The sequence below is a fragment of the Biomphalaria glabrata genome, chromosome 9 (assembly GCF_947242115.1).
Source record: "Biomphalaria glabrata chromosome 9, xgBioGlab47.1, whole genome shotgun sequence".
NCBI lineage: Eukaryota > Metazoa > Mollusca > Gastropoda > Planorbidae > Biomphalaria > Biomphalaria glabrata.
The window spans coordinates 33,464,645-33,489,268 of NC_074719.1; the positions used below are offsets into that span (position 1 = coordinate 33,464,645).

General features: G+C 36.2%; 1 protein-coding gene across 4 annotated transcripts in view; it reads right to left on the reverse strand.

Moving 5' to 3' along the window:
- Positions 1–895: 895 nt before the first annotated feature.
- LOC106067074 (toll-like receptor 7) overlaps positions 896–24,624 on the reverse strand; it is a 24,592-nt gene continuing 863 nt past the window's right edge. Inside the window, exons 2-8 of one of the 4 annotated variants that reach the window (XM_056040689.1) lie at positions 22,673–22,721; positions 21,445–21,783; positions 19,046–20,861; positions 9,183–9,312; positions 5,893–6,108; positions 3,690–3,858; positions 896–2,479 (exon numbers count right to left, since the gene is read on the reverse strand). In XM_056040689.1, coding sequence (XP_055896664.1) covers positions 2,282–2,479; positions 3,690–3,858; positions 5,893–6,108; positions 9,183–9,312; positions 19,046–20,861; positions 21,445–21,780 — 2,865 coding nt within the window. In that variant the 5' untranslated portion in view covers positions 21,781–21,783; positions 22,673–22,721 and the 3' untranslated portion in view covers positions 896–2,281. Of the gene's footprint in view, positions 2,480–3,689; positions 3,859–5,892; positions 6,109–9,182; positions 9,313–19,045; positions 20,862–21,444; positions 21,784–22,614; positions 22,722–24,624 lie in introns of all 4 variants that reach the window. The other 3 variants (XM_056040687.1, XM_056040686.1, XM_056040685.1) reach the window with 3 other exon arrangements.

The window sequence follows — 24,624 nt, forward strand, 5'->3', positions numbered from 1 at the left end:
AGTTTAACATTAGAGAATTACTTAGTTCAATTCAAACATATATCATCCACATACAGCTTAAACATTGAAGATATGGCCAAACATCTAGCCAATCTATCTGGGGAACCCTTAAACATTATCAGTATCTGTATAGAGCCTATCTATGTTCATTGTTTCTGCCTATTGCTGTAACCCATTACTAAAGTAAATCAAATTGAATTTAGGCAAAATACTTTTAAAAAAATAAAGCAAACTACAGTTATTATTTAATGTTCAGCTCAACCCGAAATAAAACTTTTAATACATGATTAGTTTATCTTACAGTCGCTGTGCTCTATTAATAAAGTGCAGTGTATAACAGATTTAATAATTATTTGATCTACAATTTTTTAATGGAACAGTAGCGCGATACTGTATTGTAAACACCTTAGAATATGAGTTTTCGGCTTCAAATACAGCTTTTCGTATAGTATACACCTACATTATTCTATACTATACTCTTCTACCACCAAAGCGAAAGCCATGTGGCAGGGAATGTCTCTCCAAAATAGGGCTCCACAGTCACATGAACAAGTGTTCTAGATTAAACATAGTCGATCTACGACCAAGGAGGTCTGATATATCTATATCTACTGTTTTCCTAAGATCGCGCACACACACATATATATATGTGTTTATGTATGTTTGTGTGTGTGAGCAGGTCAGGCAGGCGCGAGCTGTGTGGCCTATTCTCTTCTGCTGCTCAACATTAAATTTTATTCATTTATAACAGTAGGCAGGTGGTAGCTCTACTGAGTGGGCCCAATCTGTGCACCTCGGTCTGCGACCAAGGGGCTAGAGTCGCCTAAGCAACCAGACAGCACAATTAAACTAAACTAAACTAATCTAGCTAACTAAAAGAAAGCAATAACGAAACTTTTACTTTAGGATACATAAAACAAAAAGAAACTTTATTTACATACACTAATAAATCAATAATAAAATATAACATATAGAGCTACACTAACACTACAACTGAACTCAGCAACTAACTAAAACCCTCTAAATCTACAAACACTAACAGACTAACCAAACCAACTATCTAACTAAATCACTACAATTACTACCCTAGACCTAAGCTTAAAATTGATAAGATATAACAAAAAAAGGTACAAGGAGGCGATGGCAGACTAATGGCAGCTATAACTGCGGCAAACAGGCAGTAGACTAACAACAGTTACAGTAGATGTAACGACAGCAGGAATTATAGCCTGCAATTACAAATATAAACAATATTCAGATAAGAAAAATAAAATAATAATGAACTACTTGAATTAGACTGGTCTAGACCTAGTCTAGCGCATACTCCCAATACAAGCATGAGGTAATTTCAATTACCTACATGTAGCTAATAAAAGCAATACATGAGTTTCTAAGCCACAACCAACACAGGTCAGGCTAGACTACCATAAATAAGCTAGATTTGGCTCTACAAAAGCCGCCATGACAGCGATGCTTAGGGCGCAGCCATCTTTTACATCTAAAAAGTAGGGCAAATTGCCAACTTAATAGAGCGGCTATCCTAACAATAAAATATTATTAAAAATACATAAGAAACATAAGATAATAAAATATTTACAAATAGACATAGTATAGAAAAACAATAAGGGGATTATTAGGGATAGCTAAAGGGGGGGGGGAGGAGGAGGGGTGACGCTATCCAGCTTAATGGACCTTCCGGTTCCATCATAGACAATGGCTAACTAAGTAATTAGCCTGAGATGCACGGCACTAATCCGTTTACATCTAAACAATCTAACAACAACCTAACAGCAATCTAACAGCAATCTATCCTAATTAAGTAAAAATAAAACAATTTCACAACTTACAGGCGGTCCCAGCTGAATACAAGCGCAACAATTAAATACTTATTTCTTCTACATGGTTGCACTGACCAACGGCCAACACCGGAAGAAAAAAAGAAAGAACTGACCGCACCCGTTCTATTTATAGAGCCAGGTCATGACTCGTACAACTTCTAAAGTAAAAGAGCTGGCGGGAGACATGCATGCGCTCAGCACTAGCCTAGATAGTTTACAAAACTTAAAATACAGATAAAAATTAAATCTAGGATCGCCAGCTCACATGTGGTAAGGAAAAACAAATATATGTTTGTTTTTGTTTGTGTGAAAAAAAAATTCAAACATCCCTCCCTCGAAAAAAAGAATCCTGGCAAAGCCCATGAGTAGTCATTAACTAACTGGATGTGAGTCGATGATTATTTACAAGCAGGGCTCTTTTTACAGTTCAAATCTTTGTCAAATCATTGTGTATCTCTAAGACATTGTTTAATTGCTTGTCTCTTCACGTAGTCCAGATGAGCAGACAGATCAGAGAAGACAATGATTCGTGAATCTTCCAGGACATCATACAAGTAGCCTGGAATGTTGTACAGCTGAGTTTCTTGAACCAATAGAACAAGACGTTTTTCATTGGCTGGGCTCATAGAATGACTGGCATACTAAAATGAGAATTAAAAAGAAGTATAAATAACTAATTGACATACTGCATAAGTAAATAAGAATTAGTGAATGATTGTCACACTGAATTAACAAGTAATATCATTGATTGAATGATATACTGAATTAACACTAAAACTATAAAAGAATGTTTGGCAAACTGAATCAACAAATAAATACAAAGTATTTGATCTTATAAAATTTATCTAACAAAAGAATGATTGGGTATGCGATTTTAAGATTGGACTATTGAGTTGCACGAATAATATTATTAATTTAATATATTCCATCACTTTTCACTCTGATAGACCTAGAGATTAAGACCAGTTTATATTAAAGAACTCTAGAGTTCCCTGCATTGTTTGTTTGATCGTGAATTGATAACACGATTTTTTTACACAATTACATGTAATGTAAAATAAAATTGCAAATCAATTCCTTTTCTACGAATATAATGTAATAATTTCTCATTCTGTTCATTTCTTGGAAGAGCTGGTCCTTTCGGAAAAAAAAGGATCATTATTAAGATACTTTTGTTTAAAATCCAGGTTTAACTTAAACAAGCAAAATATGCAAATACTTTAAAAAAAATTAATCGTATTTAATGGAAGAACTCCACATTTACGCTATATCTCTCAATAATGTAAAAATATAATTAATTACCATTAAAATATGACCAATTTGTTAATCTTTAAATTAATTCATGATTTGTTAGATACAATACATTATTGTTTAAGTTGAAATAACATGTGAAACTATGGGACAAATCCCCATTCATGTCTACTCCTATGAATAATTGTGCAAAGTTTCCACGTGGTTCAAAAATGGGTGTGGCAGAAAAAAAGTGTTAAAACTTTTTACTAGACAGACAGAGTGGGTTGATAAGTAGTAGAACGATTCCGAAACAAACTATAGATAAATTACATATATAGCATACACATGTGTATTTGTATATAAAAACCATTAGTCCTTATTTTGTGAAATTAACTGTGGTATTTTTTACTTAATGGTATCAAAAGAATAATAAATGGTATCAAAGTTGTTGTTTTTTTGGAAACTAAGAAAACAAAATTTATATCTAAACCATGGAGCTCTTTTAAGCAGAAAAAAAATCGTAATAATAAATATCCTCTTTCAATCAACTGAGACTTCGAGACAGCTTCCAACCAACAGAGTAAAACTGTATTAAGATACCAAGTAACAGAGGCTAACCTTCATGATGATATCAGAGAGGTCGTAGTTATTTAAAAAACGTTGTGTGATAACTAAGAGTATCCTCCAACTATCGCTCATAGACTCAAACATTTGTTGGTCAGTGTAGCCTGGACCCAGGTCACGATGATGGACAAATGTAGAGACTTTGAGATCTTCTTCTAAATAACTTTAAAGAAAACAAAAGTTTCATTCAATCAAAATTACAAATGCGTAGAAACATAAAATCATAAAGGTCGGGAGTCCGCAAAGAAACATTTTGACATTTTTACTCTGAAATACAAGCTAACAATAACTTTACTCCATCCAAGGCCGGCCTTAGGCCACTGCAACCTATGCGGCCGCATTGTGCCCAGCACTGTCATAGGCCTCGTGCTAATTCTAGGTGTAAGTTATTAAATTAAACCATTTTAACTTATTATTAAATGGCTACCGCGGCCTCCTCATTTTCCAGGAGCTCATGACAATCTCCTGAAATTGCAAGATATACGAAAAAGTCATGAAATTATTAAAATCTTCTGGAAACTCATACTAATCTCCTTAAAAATAGAAAAAAATTGTCATTCTGGGGTGTCATTTAATATGGAAAACGCCAATCCTATTTGCGATAAAAAAAAGGAATTGTTAGCTTTCATTTAATAAAAATATTGCAAATTTTAACCAAAAAAATAAGTTCAAATGCTTGATCTACTTTAATAGTCAGTGGCATATATATATATATATATATATATATATATATATATATATATATATATATATATATATGTCTCGTCGTCTTAAAAAATATCAAAAGAGATATTTTTAAGTCGATAGTAAATCTAAAATGCAGATCTGAATGTTTATCGGATTTTTGTCGGAAAACTACTGTTAATTTTACCGAGATTTTATACTTAGCAAAATGAAAAGTATGAATAAAAGGCAAAAAAAAATAAATTATTTTCTAATATAAAATCTTATTTTTCACTTATTATCCTTATATCTATACAGACCGAGCCGTGCGCAATCCGTTTCGAATAGGGACCCGCAATCTGTAGGACCGGCCCTGACTATACAAACTCTTCAGTTAAAACATGATTGCCTGCCATCACTCAAGCCCAAAGCAAGAGATCCAGCTCGTCTTTTGAAATATGGCAAGCATGTAGACATGGGACATTTATGACAAAATTGATGATTAATCCAAATGTTAGTGTCTCAAAACAATGCCTCGCTGAGGTTTTGGCAGCCGGGCAATAGATCAAGATAAGACAACATAAGATATTTTTATTGATTCAATCAAATGGAAATTCAGTTTGACTACAATTGACAACCTCAGCGTAACTACTTTACAAAAATAATATGGATGAAAAATTCGAACAACATTCACTCACGAAACACATACACATTCACAACCAGCGCTTTATGAGTTTGACTTCTATGTACTTCTCGATGACGACAGCTAATCTTGTAACACTCTGGTGGGATATAGAAGTTTTAAAATCTTTCTGTTTTAGTCCTAATGGAAAGGAGACGACCATTTTGTTCAAATCTTATGTAATAATGGTTTAATGGGTGCAGGTTGTCTTTAAGAATCGTGAGTGTTTTGGAAATGCATCTTTCTTGAAAAAGCTCTTCAAGAGATGGTAGCTGTATTTGAGTGATATACGATGCTTTTTTAATTAGTCTATTTAGTCTATGTCTTTGTGCCAGTGAAGTATTATCATACCAACAGGTGATGGAAAAGTTGATTAGACTGTTAATAGTTGCTGTGTAGAAGAGTTTGAGTATTGTTTTGTCAATGTTAAATTTTCTTAGGTTTCTGAGATAGAAGAGTCGAGGGTAAATTTTCTTGTATATGTTTTGACAGAGCTTACCCTATTTCAGTTTGTTGTTGATAGTTGTACCTAGATATTTATATTCTTGTACTTGTTCTATGGTTTGGTATATTTATCTGAATTTCTACAATATAGTCCTTTGTTTTTCCTAGAATCAATAATCATTTCTTTAGTTTTCTGAACATTTAAAATTAGAAAGTTATCAAGGACACAGAAAAAAAAATGAAGACTAAATGATAATCTTTAAAAAAAATTGGTGGGGACAGGGGTTTAGTCAAAAAGCCTCCCTCTCCCTTTGGGAAAGGGTCTAAATTTACCTTAGGCAAGACCCTCTATTTGTGTGGAGACCTCAGCGCACCGTACCGCTAATAAAAATTTTGAAAAGCTCATACCTCAATAAAATATGTCTAACAAATCCAACATCTTCATCAGCGTAACCAATGAAAACGTGTGTCTTGTAGTCGCTTGATTTCATTGGTCGAACAGCCTTGATGAAGATCCTTACCAAGTAAGCTTCTATGGCGGTTCTAAATCTGTGCACGAGGTAGGCCATCAGGAAGGTGAAGGACATCACGAGCAGTAAAACGATGGAAATCATAAAGTAATTGCTGGAGAGGTTATAAATAAAAAAATATTAAAGTTATTTTCCTTTTCATATAATAAACTATTAACATTACACACAGCAGAAAGTCATTATATCGCCTTAAATTTCTGTAAGTTGTAGGGTAGCTTTATAAAGCTGATTTCCCCCTGTGAGCGTAGTCAACGTGTAATTTCAGTGTTAAACGTTCCAATCCCTATGTCAACATTAAATGTTCAAGGATTTTTAATTATTTATAAAATCATTCAAATTGTATTACATCGTTTGTCCCAAGATCTGATGTGAACTACAGTAGACCTTCAAACCAAGTGACCTACTGTAGTCCTTCAGACCTCGTAAACTACAGTAGGCCTTCAGATCACTGAACTACTGTTGATCTGCAGACCAGTTGAACTACAGTAGTCCTTCACACCACGTGAACTACAGTAGGCCTTCAGATCACGTGAACTACAGTAGTCCTTCACACCACGTGAACTACAGTAGTCCTTCACACCACGTGAACTACTGTAGACTTTCAGACCACGTGAACTACAGTAGTCCTTCACACCACGTGAACTACAGTAGTCCTTCACATCACGTGAACTTCAGTAGGCATTCAGATCACCTGAACTACAGTAGACCTTCACACCACGTGAACTACAGTAGTCCTTCACACCACGTGAACTACAGTAGGCATTCAGATCACCTGAACTACAGTAGTCCTTCACACCACGTGAACTACAGTAGGCCTTCAGATAACGTGAACTACAGAAGTCCTTCACACCACGTGAACTACAGTAGTCCTTCACACCACGTGAACTACTGTAGACTTTCAGACCACGTGAACTACAGTAGTCCTTCACACCACGTGAACTACAGTAGGCATTCAGATCACCTGAACTACAGTAGACCTTCAGACCACGTGAACTACAGTAGTCCTTCACACCACGTGAACTACAGTAGTCCTTCACACCACGTGAACTAGAGTAGTCCTTCACACCACGTGAACTACAGTAGGCCTTCAGATCACCTGAACTACAGTAGTCCTTCACACCACGTGAACTACAGTAGGCCTTCAGATCACCTGAACTACAGTAGTCCTTCACACCACGTGAACTACAGTAGGTCTTCAGATCACCTGAACTACTGTAGACTTTCAGATCACGTGAACTACAGTAGTCCTTCACACCACGTGAACTACAGTAGTCCTTCACACCACGTGAACTACTGTAGACTTTCAGACCACGTGAACTACAGTAGCCCTTCAAACCACGTGAACTACAGTAGTCCTTCAGATCAGCTGAGCTACAGTAGACCTGCAGACCAGTTGAACTAAAGTAGACCTGCAGACCACGTGAACTACAGTAGATCTTCAGACCACATGACTACTGTAGACCTGCAGACCACGTAAACTAAAGTAGACATTCAGACCACGTGAACTACAGTAGACCTGCAGACCAGGTAACTACAGTAGACCTGCAGACCAGTTGAACTACAGTAGACTTGCAGACCAGTTGAACTACAGTAGACCTGCAGACCAGTTGAACTACAGTAGACCTGCAGACCAGGTAACTACAGTAGACCTGCAGACCAGTTGAACTACAGTAGACTTGCAGACCAGTTGAACTACAGTAGACCTGCAGACCAGTTGAACTACAGTAGACCTGCAGACCACGTGAACTACATTAGACATGCATACCACGTAACAACAGTAGACATGCAGACCACGTGACTACTGTAGATCTGCAGACCAGTTAAAGTACATTAGACCTTCAGACCTCGTGAACTACAGTAATTCTTCATACCACGTGAACTACAGTAGGCCTTCAGATCACCTGAACTACAGTAGACCTGCAGACCACGTGACTACAGTAGACCTGCAGACCATGTGAACTACAATAGACCTGCAGACCATGTGAACTATAGTAGACCTGCAGACCAAGTATCCACATTCCTTACTGTTTTTGACGAGGATAGGTGCAAACCTCTATAAAAATTTGTAAATACGACACATTTTAATATTTTGTAATGTCAAATTTGTAGGATCCTTTTTTCCAATATTTAGCTTTAGGAACAGATCGTCATCAATTATGGAACAATGGAAGATAACTCCATAAGTCTACTATCTAATCATACGTTTTTCTATTGCTAAATTTCCACGTTGAGATTTTAAAAAGTATTTTTTTTTAAATTGTATGTTCACATAATATAGTACACTAAAGGAATAATGTTAAAATAATGAATTCATAATTTTTTTTTATCTATGTATTTCAGCCGCTTGTTTGTCAAATCGCTGACTTTAGAAAAATATTTCGGCCCACAGCAATTCGACACAGATTATGAATCTATACATGTTTGGAAGCCTCTATCCATAAGATTGGTGTTTTCTGCTTGCTTGCGTTTTAAAAATGTTTACTTATCTCATACTAAGGAAGTCATTTTAATAATATTTAGTGCCTGCACTGAAAATTTTGGGCAAGAGATGCAGCCAAGGAGTAAAAAAACTGCAACTCGTTGTTTGACAGAACTAAATCCAACAAGTACATCATTAATATCCAAATTAAGGCCAGTAAACCGGGGAATATCCAGCTAGTAGGAATCAATATATACATTATCCTTTGTGATGGTAGAACATAATCTCATTTCCAAAGAACTTGAAGATGTCTGTGAAGTTCTATCCTAGCTTTAAAAAGTCTTTCGCACACAAAGTTATGGAAAGTTGGGTCTAATAGAGAGTTGTCTGCTATGTTTGCTAATGTCTGCTCTCCATGTCTAGTGTCTCAAAATATCAACATTTAAGACTTGACGCCACCAGAAACGATCAAGAGGTAGTATCTCCCAGTCGTGGATGTCGATTTCACATAAATTTATTGGGGACAAATGTATCGTTTAAAAGCAATAACAAATAAACATGAAATTATAGAGCAGTACTAAAATACCAAAAATCTGTCTTTTAACATGTATTGCCTACGTCTGGACACATAGGGACCGTCTACTAGTTTATGACTGTCATATAGAGCTGTTCAGATGCAATTAAAACTGACTTATAGCACCGCCCACAATTTTGTTTTATCGTAGTGAATGAAATAAAAGAGAACATACTAGCCATAACATTGTCTGTAAAATCCTAAATCATCTTGCCACAACACATTTGTCAAAATAAGCTGTCCATCCTGAGAAGTGCATGAGTAGGCTCCCTTGTTATCCAGGAAAGTGCTGATGTTAAGCCATACTGTTTGGATTAAAACAAAAGAAATGACAATGTACTACGAGGTATAGAAAAATACATAGAAAACAAAAGCTCAATATTATTCTGAACAAACGTGTACGCGTCTTACTATTACATTTTAATAAAGCATGCTATTCTTTAGTCCTAACATCAAACTGAGACAGGCATGAAGTGATCTTCTTTAATCTAGTTCGAGTCCTATCATTGTCATTGAAGAAGGTTAATGAATGAAAGTTCATACAATTTTAATTTTAAATTCTGTTAAGTTATCTCGAAGGTTGATATCAACTGGAGTATCGCAGAGTCAAGCTTAGAAAATAGAAAGATGTTATTCACGAGTTATTTGATTCAGAGTACAGGTCAGAACAATTCTATACTTTAAATATTGGGCTTTATTTGTTTGATATATTCTTCATTCAGTATTTAGTACACTCTGATTACTATGTGCGTTCTTCTTCAATGCAATTGTAAGATTGAAATATCTTCACTATTGGTTTGACCACTGTTCAGTGTGTTCATAATAAATAATTTTCTTGACTTTTGGAGTGTGTATTTGGCGCCATGTGACTGCTAACACCCTGATCATTATAAGACTTCATCCACGTTTACTTACACTATGAAGTAATGCAGAGATGTTGTCTACATTGGGTCGATTTCAATAGAGGTAATAACAAATACTATTTGATACATGGGCGTAGCCAGGTTTTTTTTTCGGGGGGGGGGGATTTTTTCTAACCTCCCATCCCGCAAAAAAATATATATTTATATTTATGTATATGTGTGTGTGTGTGTGTGTGAACATAATCTTTGATACATTCTGACCCTTCATTCTTTCGAAAGACGTTTATTGTGCCCTAGAATTTCTTTCTGGAGTTAGTGGAAAAATTGTAGACTCTCCGACATTGCTAGCAAAAGGGGTCTGGGGGAGCGCTAGAAGCTCCCCCAGCGCAGGTCGAAGCCCTTCCGCCAAGCACTATTTCTGGTATTGAAAGCCAACAAAATGCATATTCTGATGTATCTACAGTGCATTTTCCTGCTATTAAAAAGTTTTATTTCAAAAACCTAATGTGCTTACTGACTTAGACCTTCTCGCGACGTTCGGCGTATTTGCCGTCAAACTGTTTCCACAAAGATATGTCACTGGTAAGTCTCTTCCTACCTGCTCTAAGGACCTCCTTGAATGTGTGTCGCCAAAATGTACTTAATAGGATTGTCCTCGCAACTCTTATTAAGCGTAATTCATTTTGTTGGAGAACATGTCCCGCAAACCTTATGCGGCACTCTGTCACAATCTTTCTAAGGGGTCGTCTCCCAGTTCGGAATAGGATTTCCTTGATTGAGACACGATATCTATAACTGACTCCTAAAATATGTCTTAGGCATATTTGTTGAGCCACATTTAGTGTTTTTCAATTTCGCAGATGACTATTTACTGCACTTTATTATTGGAGCCCAGCCACTGGTTGAAATGTGTAACCTCTCTTGAATAAGCTCTTGGAATTAGGTGACTGTAGTTTGCTTTAGATTTTACATCAAAAAGGGAAGTTTTATCGTCAAAATCATCTGTTGGGGGTTTTAAGCTAAAAAAACTCTGGACTTTTTTTTAAAATTCAAAACCCCATTTAGCTACCATCATAGAATTTGATAACTGTAGTTTGCTTTAGAATAATATTGAAAATAGAGGTTTTCCACATCAAAATGCTCTGTAAGGTGATTTAAACTCAAAACCATCTGGAGGGGTTTTAAACTTAAACAAAATTCATCTGTAGGAGAGGGGCTTAAACTCAAAACCCCAATTGGTTTGGCTACGCTCAAATAATTTTAGTGTGTAATTTGCTTTTTTTAAATATTAAAGATGTATATTTTAGCTTCAAACCCCGCTGGCTGGGGGTTTAAACTCAAAACCCCTTTGGCTACGCTCATAGATTTTAGAGTGTGTAATTTGCTTTTTTTTTATATTGAAAATGTAAACTCAAAACTGAGTGAAACCCCATTTAGCTACGCTCATAACATTTTGAGTGCGTAATTAGCTTTTTTACATATTGAAGAGGTATTTTATAGCTTCAAACACTACTGAAGAGGAGGGGGGGTAAACTCAAAACCCTTCAAAATTTTGAGTGTGTAATTTGCTTTTTTTTTATATTGAAGAGGGGTTTATCGTAAATTTAGGAGGGGATTTTAAAATCAAAATCTTCCTTAACTGTGCTCTTAGAATTGGGGATTGTCGTTTGCATTTTTTTTTGGTTTTGTTTTATAGAAGAGGGGGATTTAACTGCTAAAACCGTTGGTAGGGGTTTTAAACTCAAAAACCTTGGCTGTGCTGGGGCAAGTGATGGTTTAGTAATAAAATCTCATCTAAAATAAACAAAATCAAAGCAAAAAATCAGTCACTAAACTCCGATCTCCGCCCTGCGGGGGGGGGGGATTTTATTTCGGAAGGGGGGCTGGGGTTTGAACCCCGAACCCCTCCTTGGCTACGCCCATGATTTGATAAGAATTCGTATATTTATAAAGCTTTGAAAAAGAATCTAATGAGTATGCAATTATGTGATATTTTAAATTAAAAAAGAAACACCTCATATTAGCTTGCAAACTCTTCATGGGTTCAAATTGAAAACTATACACTGAGGAGAATAGTATTTCAAAATAGATATTTAGTATTATGTTACGAATCTCGCTATCCAGGCTCTCTGCAAACTGCACCACACGACACCACCAACTGAAAGAACTTGACAACTCGGGGCTCCAAATAACGTAATAGTTTAATGTCAATAAAATAACAGCCAATACTGTACAATTGGCAGCACGTAACACAAGACTGTAAAAAAAAATATCTCTCCGTTAATCGCCGTTTCGCCGTATCAACTCTTGCACTGGTCTCTCCGTCTCTTCTCGGACTTGTACTGAGCCGTCGTAACGAACCGTAGATCGAGAAGTTGTGTCTCCCCCGTCTCTGATACCTTCGCTCTTTATATAGGGTCCCTGCTGGCCTTCTAGAACCGGGCAGAACGTCGCTCGACCATTCTGGGTGGTCATATGACTACATCCCTCGTGACGCTCCTGAGCTCTGTTCACGACGCCGATCCTACTCGAACCTTCATGTTGATACTCGTCTCGGCTGACCGTCGTAGCTCGTCACGGTTGACCGCTCGTCTAGCGCTGGCCTGGGGCGATTTGCGTCGGCTGACTACACACACACCACTACCCCCATCTGTTTGTTTTATTCAATACGATTCAAATAAATAGATACACATCCAGAAACTTTTTGCGCTCCTTCAAATGTAGAAATTTGTTGTACTGTAACAGAACTGCATTGGGTTAAGAATTGTTAGACCACCACAGTTTAATACAGGAAGAATTGATTTTTTAATGCATCTTATTAAAACTAATAGTCTTATGTATTCTTTTGGTAAATAGGGGAATTACAGAATCCCTAACAACTAACTAGTTTGCTACTATTAAGGACATAAATGAGCTTTTCATAGAAACTTTACACAACCTAAGTTATGATCAAATCAATAAAAAGCCAACTAGATTAAACAACACATTAGATCTCTTCTTAACCAAAAGACTTGGATTAGTAGTAGGTTATAATATTATCCCTGGTCTATCAGACCACGAGATCATAAAAAATATACAGTCAGATAAAAGCAGTATCCAATATAAAACCCAAAAGAGAAATTATACTGTGGAACGAATTCAACCTAACACAACTACACCAATCTGCATTTAACTTCCAACAAAAATTCTTATCAGAAAAAGACATTAACTAACCAGTCTATGACCTCTGGAATTTCATAAAAAAATTATCTTAAAAACATTATAGAAAACCATATACCAACTAAGTACACGTGAAACAAAATATATAAATGCTGGTTTAATAATAGATTAATAAACTTTTGTAAACAGAAGGAAAACCTATACAGAAAATTTACAGAAACTATGGCAGAATGAGTTTTTATAAAAATTACATAAAAAATAAACATCTAACCCAAAAAGTAAGCAGACAGCTGCAGAGTAAATAAATAAACAATGTTATATCTAAAGATAACAACAAAAACCAATGGTCATACATTAAGTCTAAGAAAATGAAAAAAACATGCATAGCGCCATTAAAAGAAGAAGACAACTTAACATATAATAATAATGAAACTAAAGCTAACATCCTAAACAAATACTTTGCTTGGGCATTCTCAGCCCCAGGAGACAAAGACATATTACTTAATTTGAACCAAGAAGACAACATAGAAGACATAGAAGTACAAGAAAAGGGAACCCAAAAACTTTTAGCCAACATCAAACCCAATAAAGTATCTGAACATGATGGTATTCCAGCTAGATTACTCAAAGAACTAAGCAAAGAGCTAGCACAAGTGTTCAAAATACTTTTTCAGGCATCTCTTAACCAGGGGCAGAGTACCAAGGAGAAAAATCAGACCCAGGAAACTACAGACCAGTATCACTTACCAGCATCACATGTAAAATTATAGAACACATAATATGTAGCAACATAATAAACCACTTAGACAAACATAATGTCCTTACTTCATACCAACATGGGTTTAGGAAATATAGATTATGTGAAACACAACTAATAGGACTAATTGATGATTTTTCAAAAAGTTAAGATACCAGTGAGCAAATAGATGCTATCTTACTAGATTTTTCCAAAGCTTTTGACAAAGTTCACCACCACAGTTTGCTTATAAGAAATAAAATATTTTGGCATTGATGGTCCATTGCATCAGTGGATTAAAGATTTTCTGATAGGGAGAGAACAAACGGTAATAAATGGCTCTAAATTAACACCAATAACAGTAAACTCAAGCGTACCTGAAGGAACAGTCCACTACTATTTTTAATTTAAATAAACAATTTACCAAATTGCATTAGTTCAGGAACAATAAAAACAACACAAGACACAGATATTTTACAAAGAGAATTAGATTAATTACAGAAATGTGAATCAAATTGGAGCATGTCTTTCCACCCAGAAATATATCAGTTATTAAGAGTAGCTAAAAAAACTAAAACAAATTTTCCACTTAACTTATTCACGGTAAACCAGTAACACAGACTAAAAACGCAATATACTTGGTGTTATAATAAATGAAAAACTGTAATGGAATCCCCATATTGATGAAACTACAAAAAAATCAAACAAAGCATTAGGATTTATTCAAATAAATTTCTATAAATAAAATAAGAACATAAAACTAAAATGTTATTTAACCTTGCTTAGGCCAATAATAGAATATGCATCCCCCCTTTGGGACCCCTCAACTCAAGAAAACATTAAGAAACTGGAACAGACACAAAATAGAGCAGTGAGATTCATAAAAAACCAATATACACATTTGACTAGAGTAACACTTTTAGTAAAATCACTAAATTTAGAGAGCCTTCAGGACAAAATACTCAAAAGTAAAGTAGCAATTATACATAAAACTCTGAACCATAATCTTCAAATACAAAAACAAAATTTAATAAAATACTCGGGAAGACACAAAGATAAAGGCACATTCCTGATCCCATATGCTAGGACAAATGTGTACAAATACTCCTTCTTCCCTAGTGCTATTAGAGCATGGAATGGGTTGCCTGAGCTAGCCAGGAAAACCAGTGACTTGGCAGAATTTAAGTCATTGGTTAATATGCATGACTGAATGCATGACGCGTAGGACGTAATCGTCTTCTTTTTTGAAGTAACGTTTGTATTATATAAGAAGATAAGATAAGGTATCAATACATAGAGATAGTATTAACAAGATAAACATACAAAAGAGTACTTCTCCATTATACAACGTATAGAGCTATTATTTTGCTCTTAAAAATGAATTTTTTTTTTTACCCAGCCCATTCGCACCTCCCAGAAAAAAAAAACCTGGTTAAATCTGGTTAAATAAATGTACAAATTTACCTGACGTTAGATTATTTTAGATCTAGACTTTTCAGACGCTGCGCGAAATGTTCCTGACCATTATTTTATTAAACTCTTCAATGTGCTAATATGTTTATAATACGTCATTGTTCGTTGTAAACGTTTTTGTGAAAAGTTTTTTGAAAGGATGTGACGTAATAAAATGAGAGTTTTCAATGTCTACTTATATAAACACGAAGTGTCTGTTAATTAGTTGTTTTGTTGTTAACGCCGGAATGGGTAATGGTCTTAAGCCCATCATTACCTATAAAATGGTTTCCAAGGGCATGTGTCTCAGCCTCTGACAACCAGTCCAACTCCTGGCCTTCACGAGTGGTTCAGATACTGAGCCTGGTGGAACCGTTAGCACAGACAGGAGAAGGGGCAAAGGCGAGCAACTGGTGCCTAAATCAGGAGGCGCTCGTTAGCCTTGGTTGGCTACCCATCTAGGAGAATGAAAACTCTGAATCCAAACCTCCTCAGACTTGCGGCTATACCTAACGGGAGAAAGGCTTCGGGAGACAACGCTAAGGAAAAATCAGGAGCTGGTGACCCTTAGGCAGATTGCGGCACACCGTGCTACAGCCTGGCAGAGCCTGCGGCGCTACTGATCCCAAACTGTATCGGATATTCCGTTCCTTTGGTCACATCAGCTGCGCGGAGAGGGGGGAACTGCTGTGTGGGCGACAACGTTCCGACCATAAACAATGCCCAGGCTTTCATCTCACTAATTCAAAGCCCTAACTCCAAAAACTGGAGAGGACACTCGAGCTTCGCCTTTGGCGTCGGCCAAACACAGGAAGTGGCAGTCACCGGTTATAAGTTCAAATGCTCAATTGACGTAGGGCAGGGCGCCAGGGGCCACTTTCGTCGGTGGGAGAGATTCTAGGATTCCAATGGACAGCTACCGCGCGCCTCAAGCTGGGAAGTCCTCAGCCAATAAGGTGCTGTCCCGTCATGCCTGACTTCCTCGTTTGGGTACACGAGGATATGACAAAATCTGAAAATGTACCAGTCGACATGAAGAAAAAAAAGAGGAGCTTCACTCTTAAACTGGGCACATGAATGTGCGTACTTTACAAACTGGACTTAATGAAAACTTACTGGACATAGAAGTTGCCAGAAAATCCACAATAATAAACTATGAACTGTCCAGGCTCAAAGTAGACATTGCCGCCCTTCAGGAAACTTGTTTATCTAACTCTGGTTCAATCCCTAACCCTCTTCTGGCAAGGCAAAGCTGAAAGTGAAGTAAGGGAACATGGTGTTGGTTTCGCAGTTAAGAACACACTGCTGAACACAGTAGAGCTGAAGTGCAACGGTTCAGAAAGACTCCTATCACTTTGCCTTAACGTGACTTTGATAAGTGTCTAGGCTCATACTTTGTGTTCCACACCAGAGGCCAAAGACATGTTCTATGACAAACTTTCGTCTTTCGGAACAGGTAATCATCCTCGGCGACGTCAATGCAGGTGTTGGATCTGACAACTCTGCATGGGACAACTGTATTGGGTGTTTTAGTGTCGGAAAGTAAATGCACTAATGCATATTTTAAGACTAAGCCTTTGCACAGAGTATGTTGGCGGCACCCTCGCTCCAAACATTGACACCAACTAGACCTAATCATTGTAAGACAAAAGTGCTTAAAATTTGTCAAGCTCACCAGGTCCTACCACATTGCAGACTGTGAAACAGATCACTCCTTGGTATGCTGTAAGATTAATCTTCTTCCTAAAAATATCCACAATACCAAGCAGATTGGAAGACCCCAATCGGATGTAAGCAAGATATGTCACCCAGATCTCCAGATACAGTTTGCGGAATCTTTTGAACGCAAGTATAAAAATATCTCTGGAAATACGGCAACAGAAAAATGGGAACACCTCAAGTCCACAATATAAAAGACTTTCTTGGACATCTTTGGAAGAAAAACTACAAAACAAAATGATTCTTTGACTCTAAATCAGTTATTTTAGCACTTGTCATCAGAGCAAAGAAAGATGCAATCGCTACATACAAGGCAAAACCTACCCAACGCAACTTGTTGAATCTGAAAGTAGCTACATAGATTTAATAAAACGGGACCTCAAATCAGTAAACATCAATACTGACCATAGGGAAGACATAGCTCTCGACCGCACCAGATGGAGAGAGACAATGACCAAGAAAGCTATGGATAGCGAAAGAACATGGACCTCAGCCCTGGAAGAAAAACGGACAATGCAAAATATTGCCAGCTCCTCTACCACCGAAGCAAAAGCCACCCTCAACATGCGATATTTATGGACTGGAGTGTCTCTCCAAAATAGGGTTCCACAGCCACAAGAGGGAGTGCTCGAGATGAACCATAGTCGTTCTACGACTGAATGAGGCCAATGCAATGATGTTCAATTGTCTACAGTAATTTAAGTATTCTCTGTAAAAACAGAAGAATTACTGCCTCTATGCGGAAACATCTAAAGACGTAATTTTTTTTCAAGATAAAGATTTCCTAGTTGAAATTATTTGCTGTTTATACTTTCATAAATTATATTGGTCAAACTGGAATGTTCCAATTGTGGGCCAAGGAGGAAGTAATTCTTTTCTCAATGATATAAAGCAATTGTCAAGTTTCTAAGAAAAAAGTTTTAGCAATTTTCTAGAATCGCGCCACCCACCTTCCACGAAGATACGAGTTGAATAGAGGTATTGTAAAAATTAAAAAGCATAGCAAGAAAAATAGAAAAATATAAAGAATAGTTTTAACAAAGACGACTTCTGGTATATATAACTTATAAAGCGATTATTTCGCTCTTCATAACTAAAGATTTACCCCGCCCCATTCCCCCCGCTCCGAAAATAATCCTGATCCTGGTGAAATGAATGCATACATCTACTAGACTTTATCAAACTCTAAGGATTGAACTAAAGATCTAAGCTTACAAGACGATGTACAACAATGTCCCTGACCTTCTCTATTATTATTTATTAAACTCATTTATAAATAGGGCCTACAAGCGGAAATACCCGATGATGCCGTCTGTTCAGGATAAGGAATGTGGTGTCCTCTCGCCAAATTTAATTTTTTAAATTTGTACTTTGAAACATTTTAATGGTCATACTAGAGTTTTCTTAGTGTGGCCAACGAGCTAGTAACTCTTTTTCGCAACTGTCAAATTTCTGGGACAATCATTGGAGGCTTTTCCGAAATCCGTGCTCGCCCACCCAGTTCCAATAAATTTGTAAGCTGAATAGAGGATACGTAAACAAGTAAAATATAAAAACATGATTAAAAAGACAATACAGATGACCAACCTGTGTAAGGGTGATTATTTTGCTCTTAATAGCTAATGAATGATAATTTAAACAGTGAATATATATAAAAGCAATAGGGTTGCAATTATTTTCTAATTGAAAAAAAAGAAATGATTACGTCCTGCGCATCATGCATTAGTCATTCATGTTTACCAATGACCTAAATTCTGGTAAGACATTGGTTTTATTTGGCTGGCTCAGGCGACCCATTCCATGCTCTAATACCGTTAAAGAAGAAGAAGCATCTGTACAAATTTGTCCTAACATTTGGAACGAGGAATCTGCTTTAAATTTACAATGGCACCATGCTCGATTCAAACTGAAATTAAGTCCATGACTGTAGTCTCTAATTTGCAAAGAGTAAAACAAACTCAATCTTTTTCTTTAAAATGCAATAAACTATTTTATTAATAAAAAAAAAGACTTTTTAAAAATATTTTTTTTTATTTAAGGTCAAATAATCTCACTTACTGTAATTATTTTATAATTTATCTATGTTATCTATGTGCACTAAATACTTACAAAGAAATTTAATCTGAGAACACACACAGGCAATATTATTTCCAGCCAGAACTATATACAAATCTGGAACATTTTCCGAGTGTTTCGTCAGAGATGATGTCTCCTCTTCTGTCAGATAAATGATTGCGTTTCCAGACAAATCAAGAGTTTTTAAATTAGGAACCAGATTCATCGTGATTGGAAAAGAAGAAAATCTATTTTTAGCCAATATCACATGAGTAATGTGAGAATTTCTGGAAAATAAATTTGGAGGAAGAAAATTGAGTTTATTGTCTGTAAGATCTAAATATCTCAGTTCTGGCATGTTCTGAATGATTCTGTCGATGCTTACTCGTTGAAAGAAGTCTTCGTTCATCATGGATTGTAAAATAAGGTATCTCAGAGAGGGGAAGTCGTCGAAAAAATATGGAGCAACTGTAAGCGAGTTTTTGGATATATCAAAAAGCTGAAGGTTTGTCAGTCCCATCATTCTACCCGTTCCTCGAGTTACGCTGTTACCAACAAAGTAAAAATGTGTAACATTAGCTGCCTCTCGAGGAGTTTGTATAAACTGTACACTTTGGTTTCCGAGATTGTTATCTCCGTGAAGCAAGTACATAATTTTAATTATGCGTAAAGAGTGGGACATTCTTACAGTCCAAGTGCCGGAATCAACAGGATAAGGGGGATTATCAGACAATTCAAAGAGACTTTGTTCACTGATAGAATCGAGCTCAGCATAGGATGTGATCGGAGATAATGGAATAGACTCTAACGCTGAAGCCACTTCATTTTTTAAAGACTTAATCTTCTCCGAATCATTACTTTTCTTTGCAGACAACATTTGAGACACTGTCGCATTTATAAACAATGCATTATTTCTAGAATTATTGTCTTTTGAGTCATATGTTTTCATTGTTTGTGTTGTGCCTATTGGTTGCACATTTCTTTTGTAAAAGTCAAGCCCTTCATAAAAATAGGACACTTCACTTTCCGGGCTAGGCGCTGTGATAGTAAGCTCCTCCAATTTTTCCAACCGCGACGCCTCTAGCAGAGGTGATCTCCATCCCAGCCAGCCCATCAGGTTTTTAGAGAAGTCAGCAAACCTTAAGTTGTGTCTCCACTGCGGACTGGATATAACTCCAGGTTCTATGGCGAAAATATTGCTGTCTATCCAGGAGACATGAGTAAGAGTTAACTGACTTAAATATTTGGCTGTACTTTTAAATATGACTCCGTCTTCCAAAGTTGAATTAGGAGTATAAAAGCCTCGTTTATAATGCGTGGCTTCTAGGTATAATATATGCAGAGATGAGTTGATAAAATGTTTAATTTTTCTTGCCATGTTTTTATTTCCTATTCTGCAGTTAATGATTCTGAGGACCTCCAATGAGTTTAAATTCTGAAAAGCGTCATCACTGAACTGTTTTTGCGAAGTCTCCTTATCAAAATCATCTGGATCATATTTCAGTTTATTAAAACTAATCAGATTAAGTATTGCCAATTTAGAGCTCCATAATCCTACAAAACTCTCGTTTGTTATGCTTGTTACTATAGAGCAATTCAAAGTAAGGTTGTTCAATTGGGTCAAATGTGAGAATTCCGATCCTAAATGTAAAGTTGCAGAACTATCCATTGAGAGGAGAGACAAGTTATGCAAGTAAATGAAAGCTTTTCGCAAGCTTTTGGAAATATCCTGATTATTTCCAATAAAAAGTTGTCTCAGATTTGTAAAATGTCTAAATGTTTGTGGATTAAAAGAATTGCCAATATCACTTAGTTTGTTGTTTTCTAAGTTTAAAGTTTGTAGCAAGCTGAGTCCTAGAAACGTATCAATCTATAAAACAAAACAAAACACGTAAGTTACTTAAAATAGCAGATATAAAAATAAACAACTTTAATCAAAAGTGGGAAATATCTAGAACAGATTTCTAATGGATCTTATCCACAGTCTGTAGGTTTTCATTTTTCATTTCCCTAATCCAAAATTAAATTAAAGTTTGGTTTTCTAAACATTAATTTGTATTATATAAAAAGAGCATGCATTCCCCTGTAATGCTATACCAAATATAACATTTTCTAATAACAAACAAAAAAAAAGTTATGGAATTTTCATAAGAACAGTGTAGTGTAATAAAACAAAATGCCAAATGAATTATTCCGTCGGAAAGTGAAAAACTATATCGGAAGAAGTTTAAACAAGATTTTGTTTTCTCCCATATTTAAAGCATAATTAAAATAAGGCCTTGCCTTGCCTAACTGGAGAAACTTTATTTGATTTTTTATTTCAATTAATAAATAAATGTTCGTACCGCATTAAAATGTTTCAATGTCTTACATGCAGGAATAAACTAGACGTATACCTTATCATGGACATAAATAAGATCAATCATTTACATCAGAAGTAAACAAAACTTTACCTCGATTCGATGAACGTTCGAAGACTGAATGCTAAGTTGCCGGAGAGATGTCAGTGTTTGAAAAGAGCCATTGGTCAAGGTAGTCAGATTATTTCTGTCCAGCAACAACACTTCTGTGGTCACTGGTACACATTGAAGGTCTACAAAAGTCCAGTTCAAGTTGGAACAGTTGGCTACTAGTGTCTCATTCACTGTGAAAACTGAGCAGCACCTGAACACAACACTCTGATTGCTTGACATTGTTGTAAAGTTGGACGGGATGATAGCTGCGTGCATTGTAATGTACATCATCCAAAAGACAATCTTCAAAAAGAAACTTGACTCGCCAACAAACATCTTCTACCAATGTCATAAAAAAATAAGGTTTGAACGTAAAGACGTTGTTTTTACATAGCTTATGTCTTCACTACCTCTGTCTGTCTGTCTGGTACATTTTTTTAGTCTTGTATTTCACACCCTATTTCGGAACAAGTTATACATTTTACACAGTTATTTCTTGTATCTGACTAAACAGTAATCAATAATAAGAAATAACCCATTAGTTAATTAATTATTTGTAATTAATAACTTTGTTTGAAATCTAACAAGGGAAAGAAATTGTACTTGACAGATGAGACGGTATAAGTTGAAGTAGTCCCCCTTGTACTTTGTGTAGAGAATTATGACTGAATTAGGATTGAAACTAACAACAGATAGCTATGAACCCTTCTATTTCCATAAGCACAGTGGTTAACCTATGGACGAGGCTTGCGCCCTCGAGTTCGAGTTTTAAAAGACACATTTGAAAATTTGAAAAGCTATCACGGTAACCTTACCTAGATAACCTCTTCTCCCCCAAACCTTTTCCCAAATTTATCCAGACGATTGATAGGATCATAGCACATTGAGAAGCTAAAAGCATGAAATAACGCTAAACAAAAACAATTGGCAAAAATATTTCTAATCATACAAGTCTTTTCTTGCTAGTCTAGATCTATTACAAATTGATAGGACATGACAGATGCAAACTATTTGATACAATTACACTTAGTATAAGCTTTGAAAAAAAAAGTATTTTAATTTTTTTCTTGATTTTCTATATAGAAATGTCTTTCTTTATGTGCCGAATGTATAAGGATTACTACAAATAAACTTTATTCAATTCCTTTATAATAAAACAAGAACATGAACCTAACTATACTTCGTGAGTCTGGGTTTATATGTGCGTCATCTAATACTAATAACAGACTAAGTAATGAACTTGGTTCGAGGACAGGTTTCTCTACTTCCGCTTGTTCCTGGAGACAATAAGAAAATGACGTCAACAATTAATATTGTTTCTCTACAATAATAGCGCAGATCTCTCTTTATATATTATGCTTGTCTTATCTTATAGATAACAGACGATACTTCAAAAAAAAAAAGAGAAGATAATTACGTCCTACGCATGTTATGTGTCAATCTAGTCATGCAAGTTAAATTAAGCAGTAACTTAAACTTTGCTAATTAGTTGGTTTTCCTGGCTGATTCAGGCAACCCATTTCATCCCTTAATGGCACTAGGGAAGAAGGAGCACTTGCAAAAAAATTTACTAACACATGGAATAAGACATTTGAACTATATTTGTGTCTTTCTGAGCATTTAATTAGTTTTTGTTTTTCTATTTGTAACGTATCAGTGTTTAGTGTAGTATTGCTACTTTACTTTTCATTCTTCTGTCCTGAAGTGATTCTAAATTTAATCTTACTTAAGGTGATGCTCTAATTAAATTTAAATATTTGTTTGTTATAAATCTCACTACTCTATTTTGTATTTGTCCTAGTTTCTTTATGTTTTCTTGAGTCAAGAGACTGAGAATGCATATTCTATTAGTGGCCTAACTTAGGTTAAATAGCGTTTTAGTTTCATGTTTCATTGCATTTAAAAATGAGATCTTAAGATTTATTGGCAAGTTTTACAACTTATATTGTAATATCTTCGGGCTTATAAAATATATGACACTGGATGTAATTGTGCATTATAAACATTATGCATTCATGAAATAAAAACAGTAAGAATTTTAGCAGTTTTTTTTTATTTAGTTGTCTACATTGAGGGTCAATTAAGCACCCTTGACGCTTGAAAATCTCCAATGAAAGGAAATACAGAATGCGTACACTTTTTCTCCTGAAATCTCAACTTCAGGTATCCACCACCCTTAACTCTTTTACCCGTCCAGTTCTCACTTTGTGCGGGCGGAGACTAGCAACTTTTGGGCTCTTTAAAAGTAATCTTCACCAATATTTGTATCTGCGTCTCTCGTGCCCATGTCACAGAACAACGCTAAGGGGGCGCTAACTTGTCTCTTTTCGATCAGCTCAAACAACGCCTTGCCTCCCCCTACACCTGATAGATGTGCAGATGGGAAGACTTTACTTGAAGCTGCTTACTGACGCAGCATCTTCCTTTCTTTAGTGTTAAGTCCCAGGTGTTATGACTGATCAAGAACTCTGGCTCTTTTTCCTTGATCTAAAGGTGTATCTTAATTTTGTAAGAAATGTCTATTCCTTTACACCACCCATATAGCGTACCGACACCAGCCATATAGCGTACCGACACCACCCATATAGCGTACCGACACCACCCATATAGCGTACCGACACCACCCATATAGCGTACCGACACCACCCATATAGCGTACCGACACCAGCCATATAGCGTACCGACACCAGCCATATAGCGTACCGACACCACCCATATAGCGTACCGACACCACCCATATAGCGTACCGACACCACCCATATAGCGTACCGACACCACCCATATAGCGTACCGACACCACCCATATAGCGTACCGACACCACCCATATAGCGTACCGACACCACCCATATAGCGTACCGACACCAGCCATATAGCGTACCGACACCACCCATATAGCGTACCGACACCAGCCATATAGCGTACCGACTTACTGTATTCACTCCTACCCACTGTGACATCTTTTTGGCTACTTTGGAAATGCACTTCGTTCGTCTTTGTCAGTAATTAATTGACTAACTGGTTAATTGTTTAAATTATATTAAGTTTCAACTTGATCCAGGAATGGGTGTGGGAATAATAATATGCTCTCTCAGACAACAGGCAGAGTGAGTTACTTTAAGCAACCCTCGAGACGTAGTATGTTGCATGTGGTAAAATATGTGTTAGAAAAACCAAGAGCG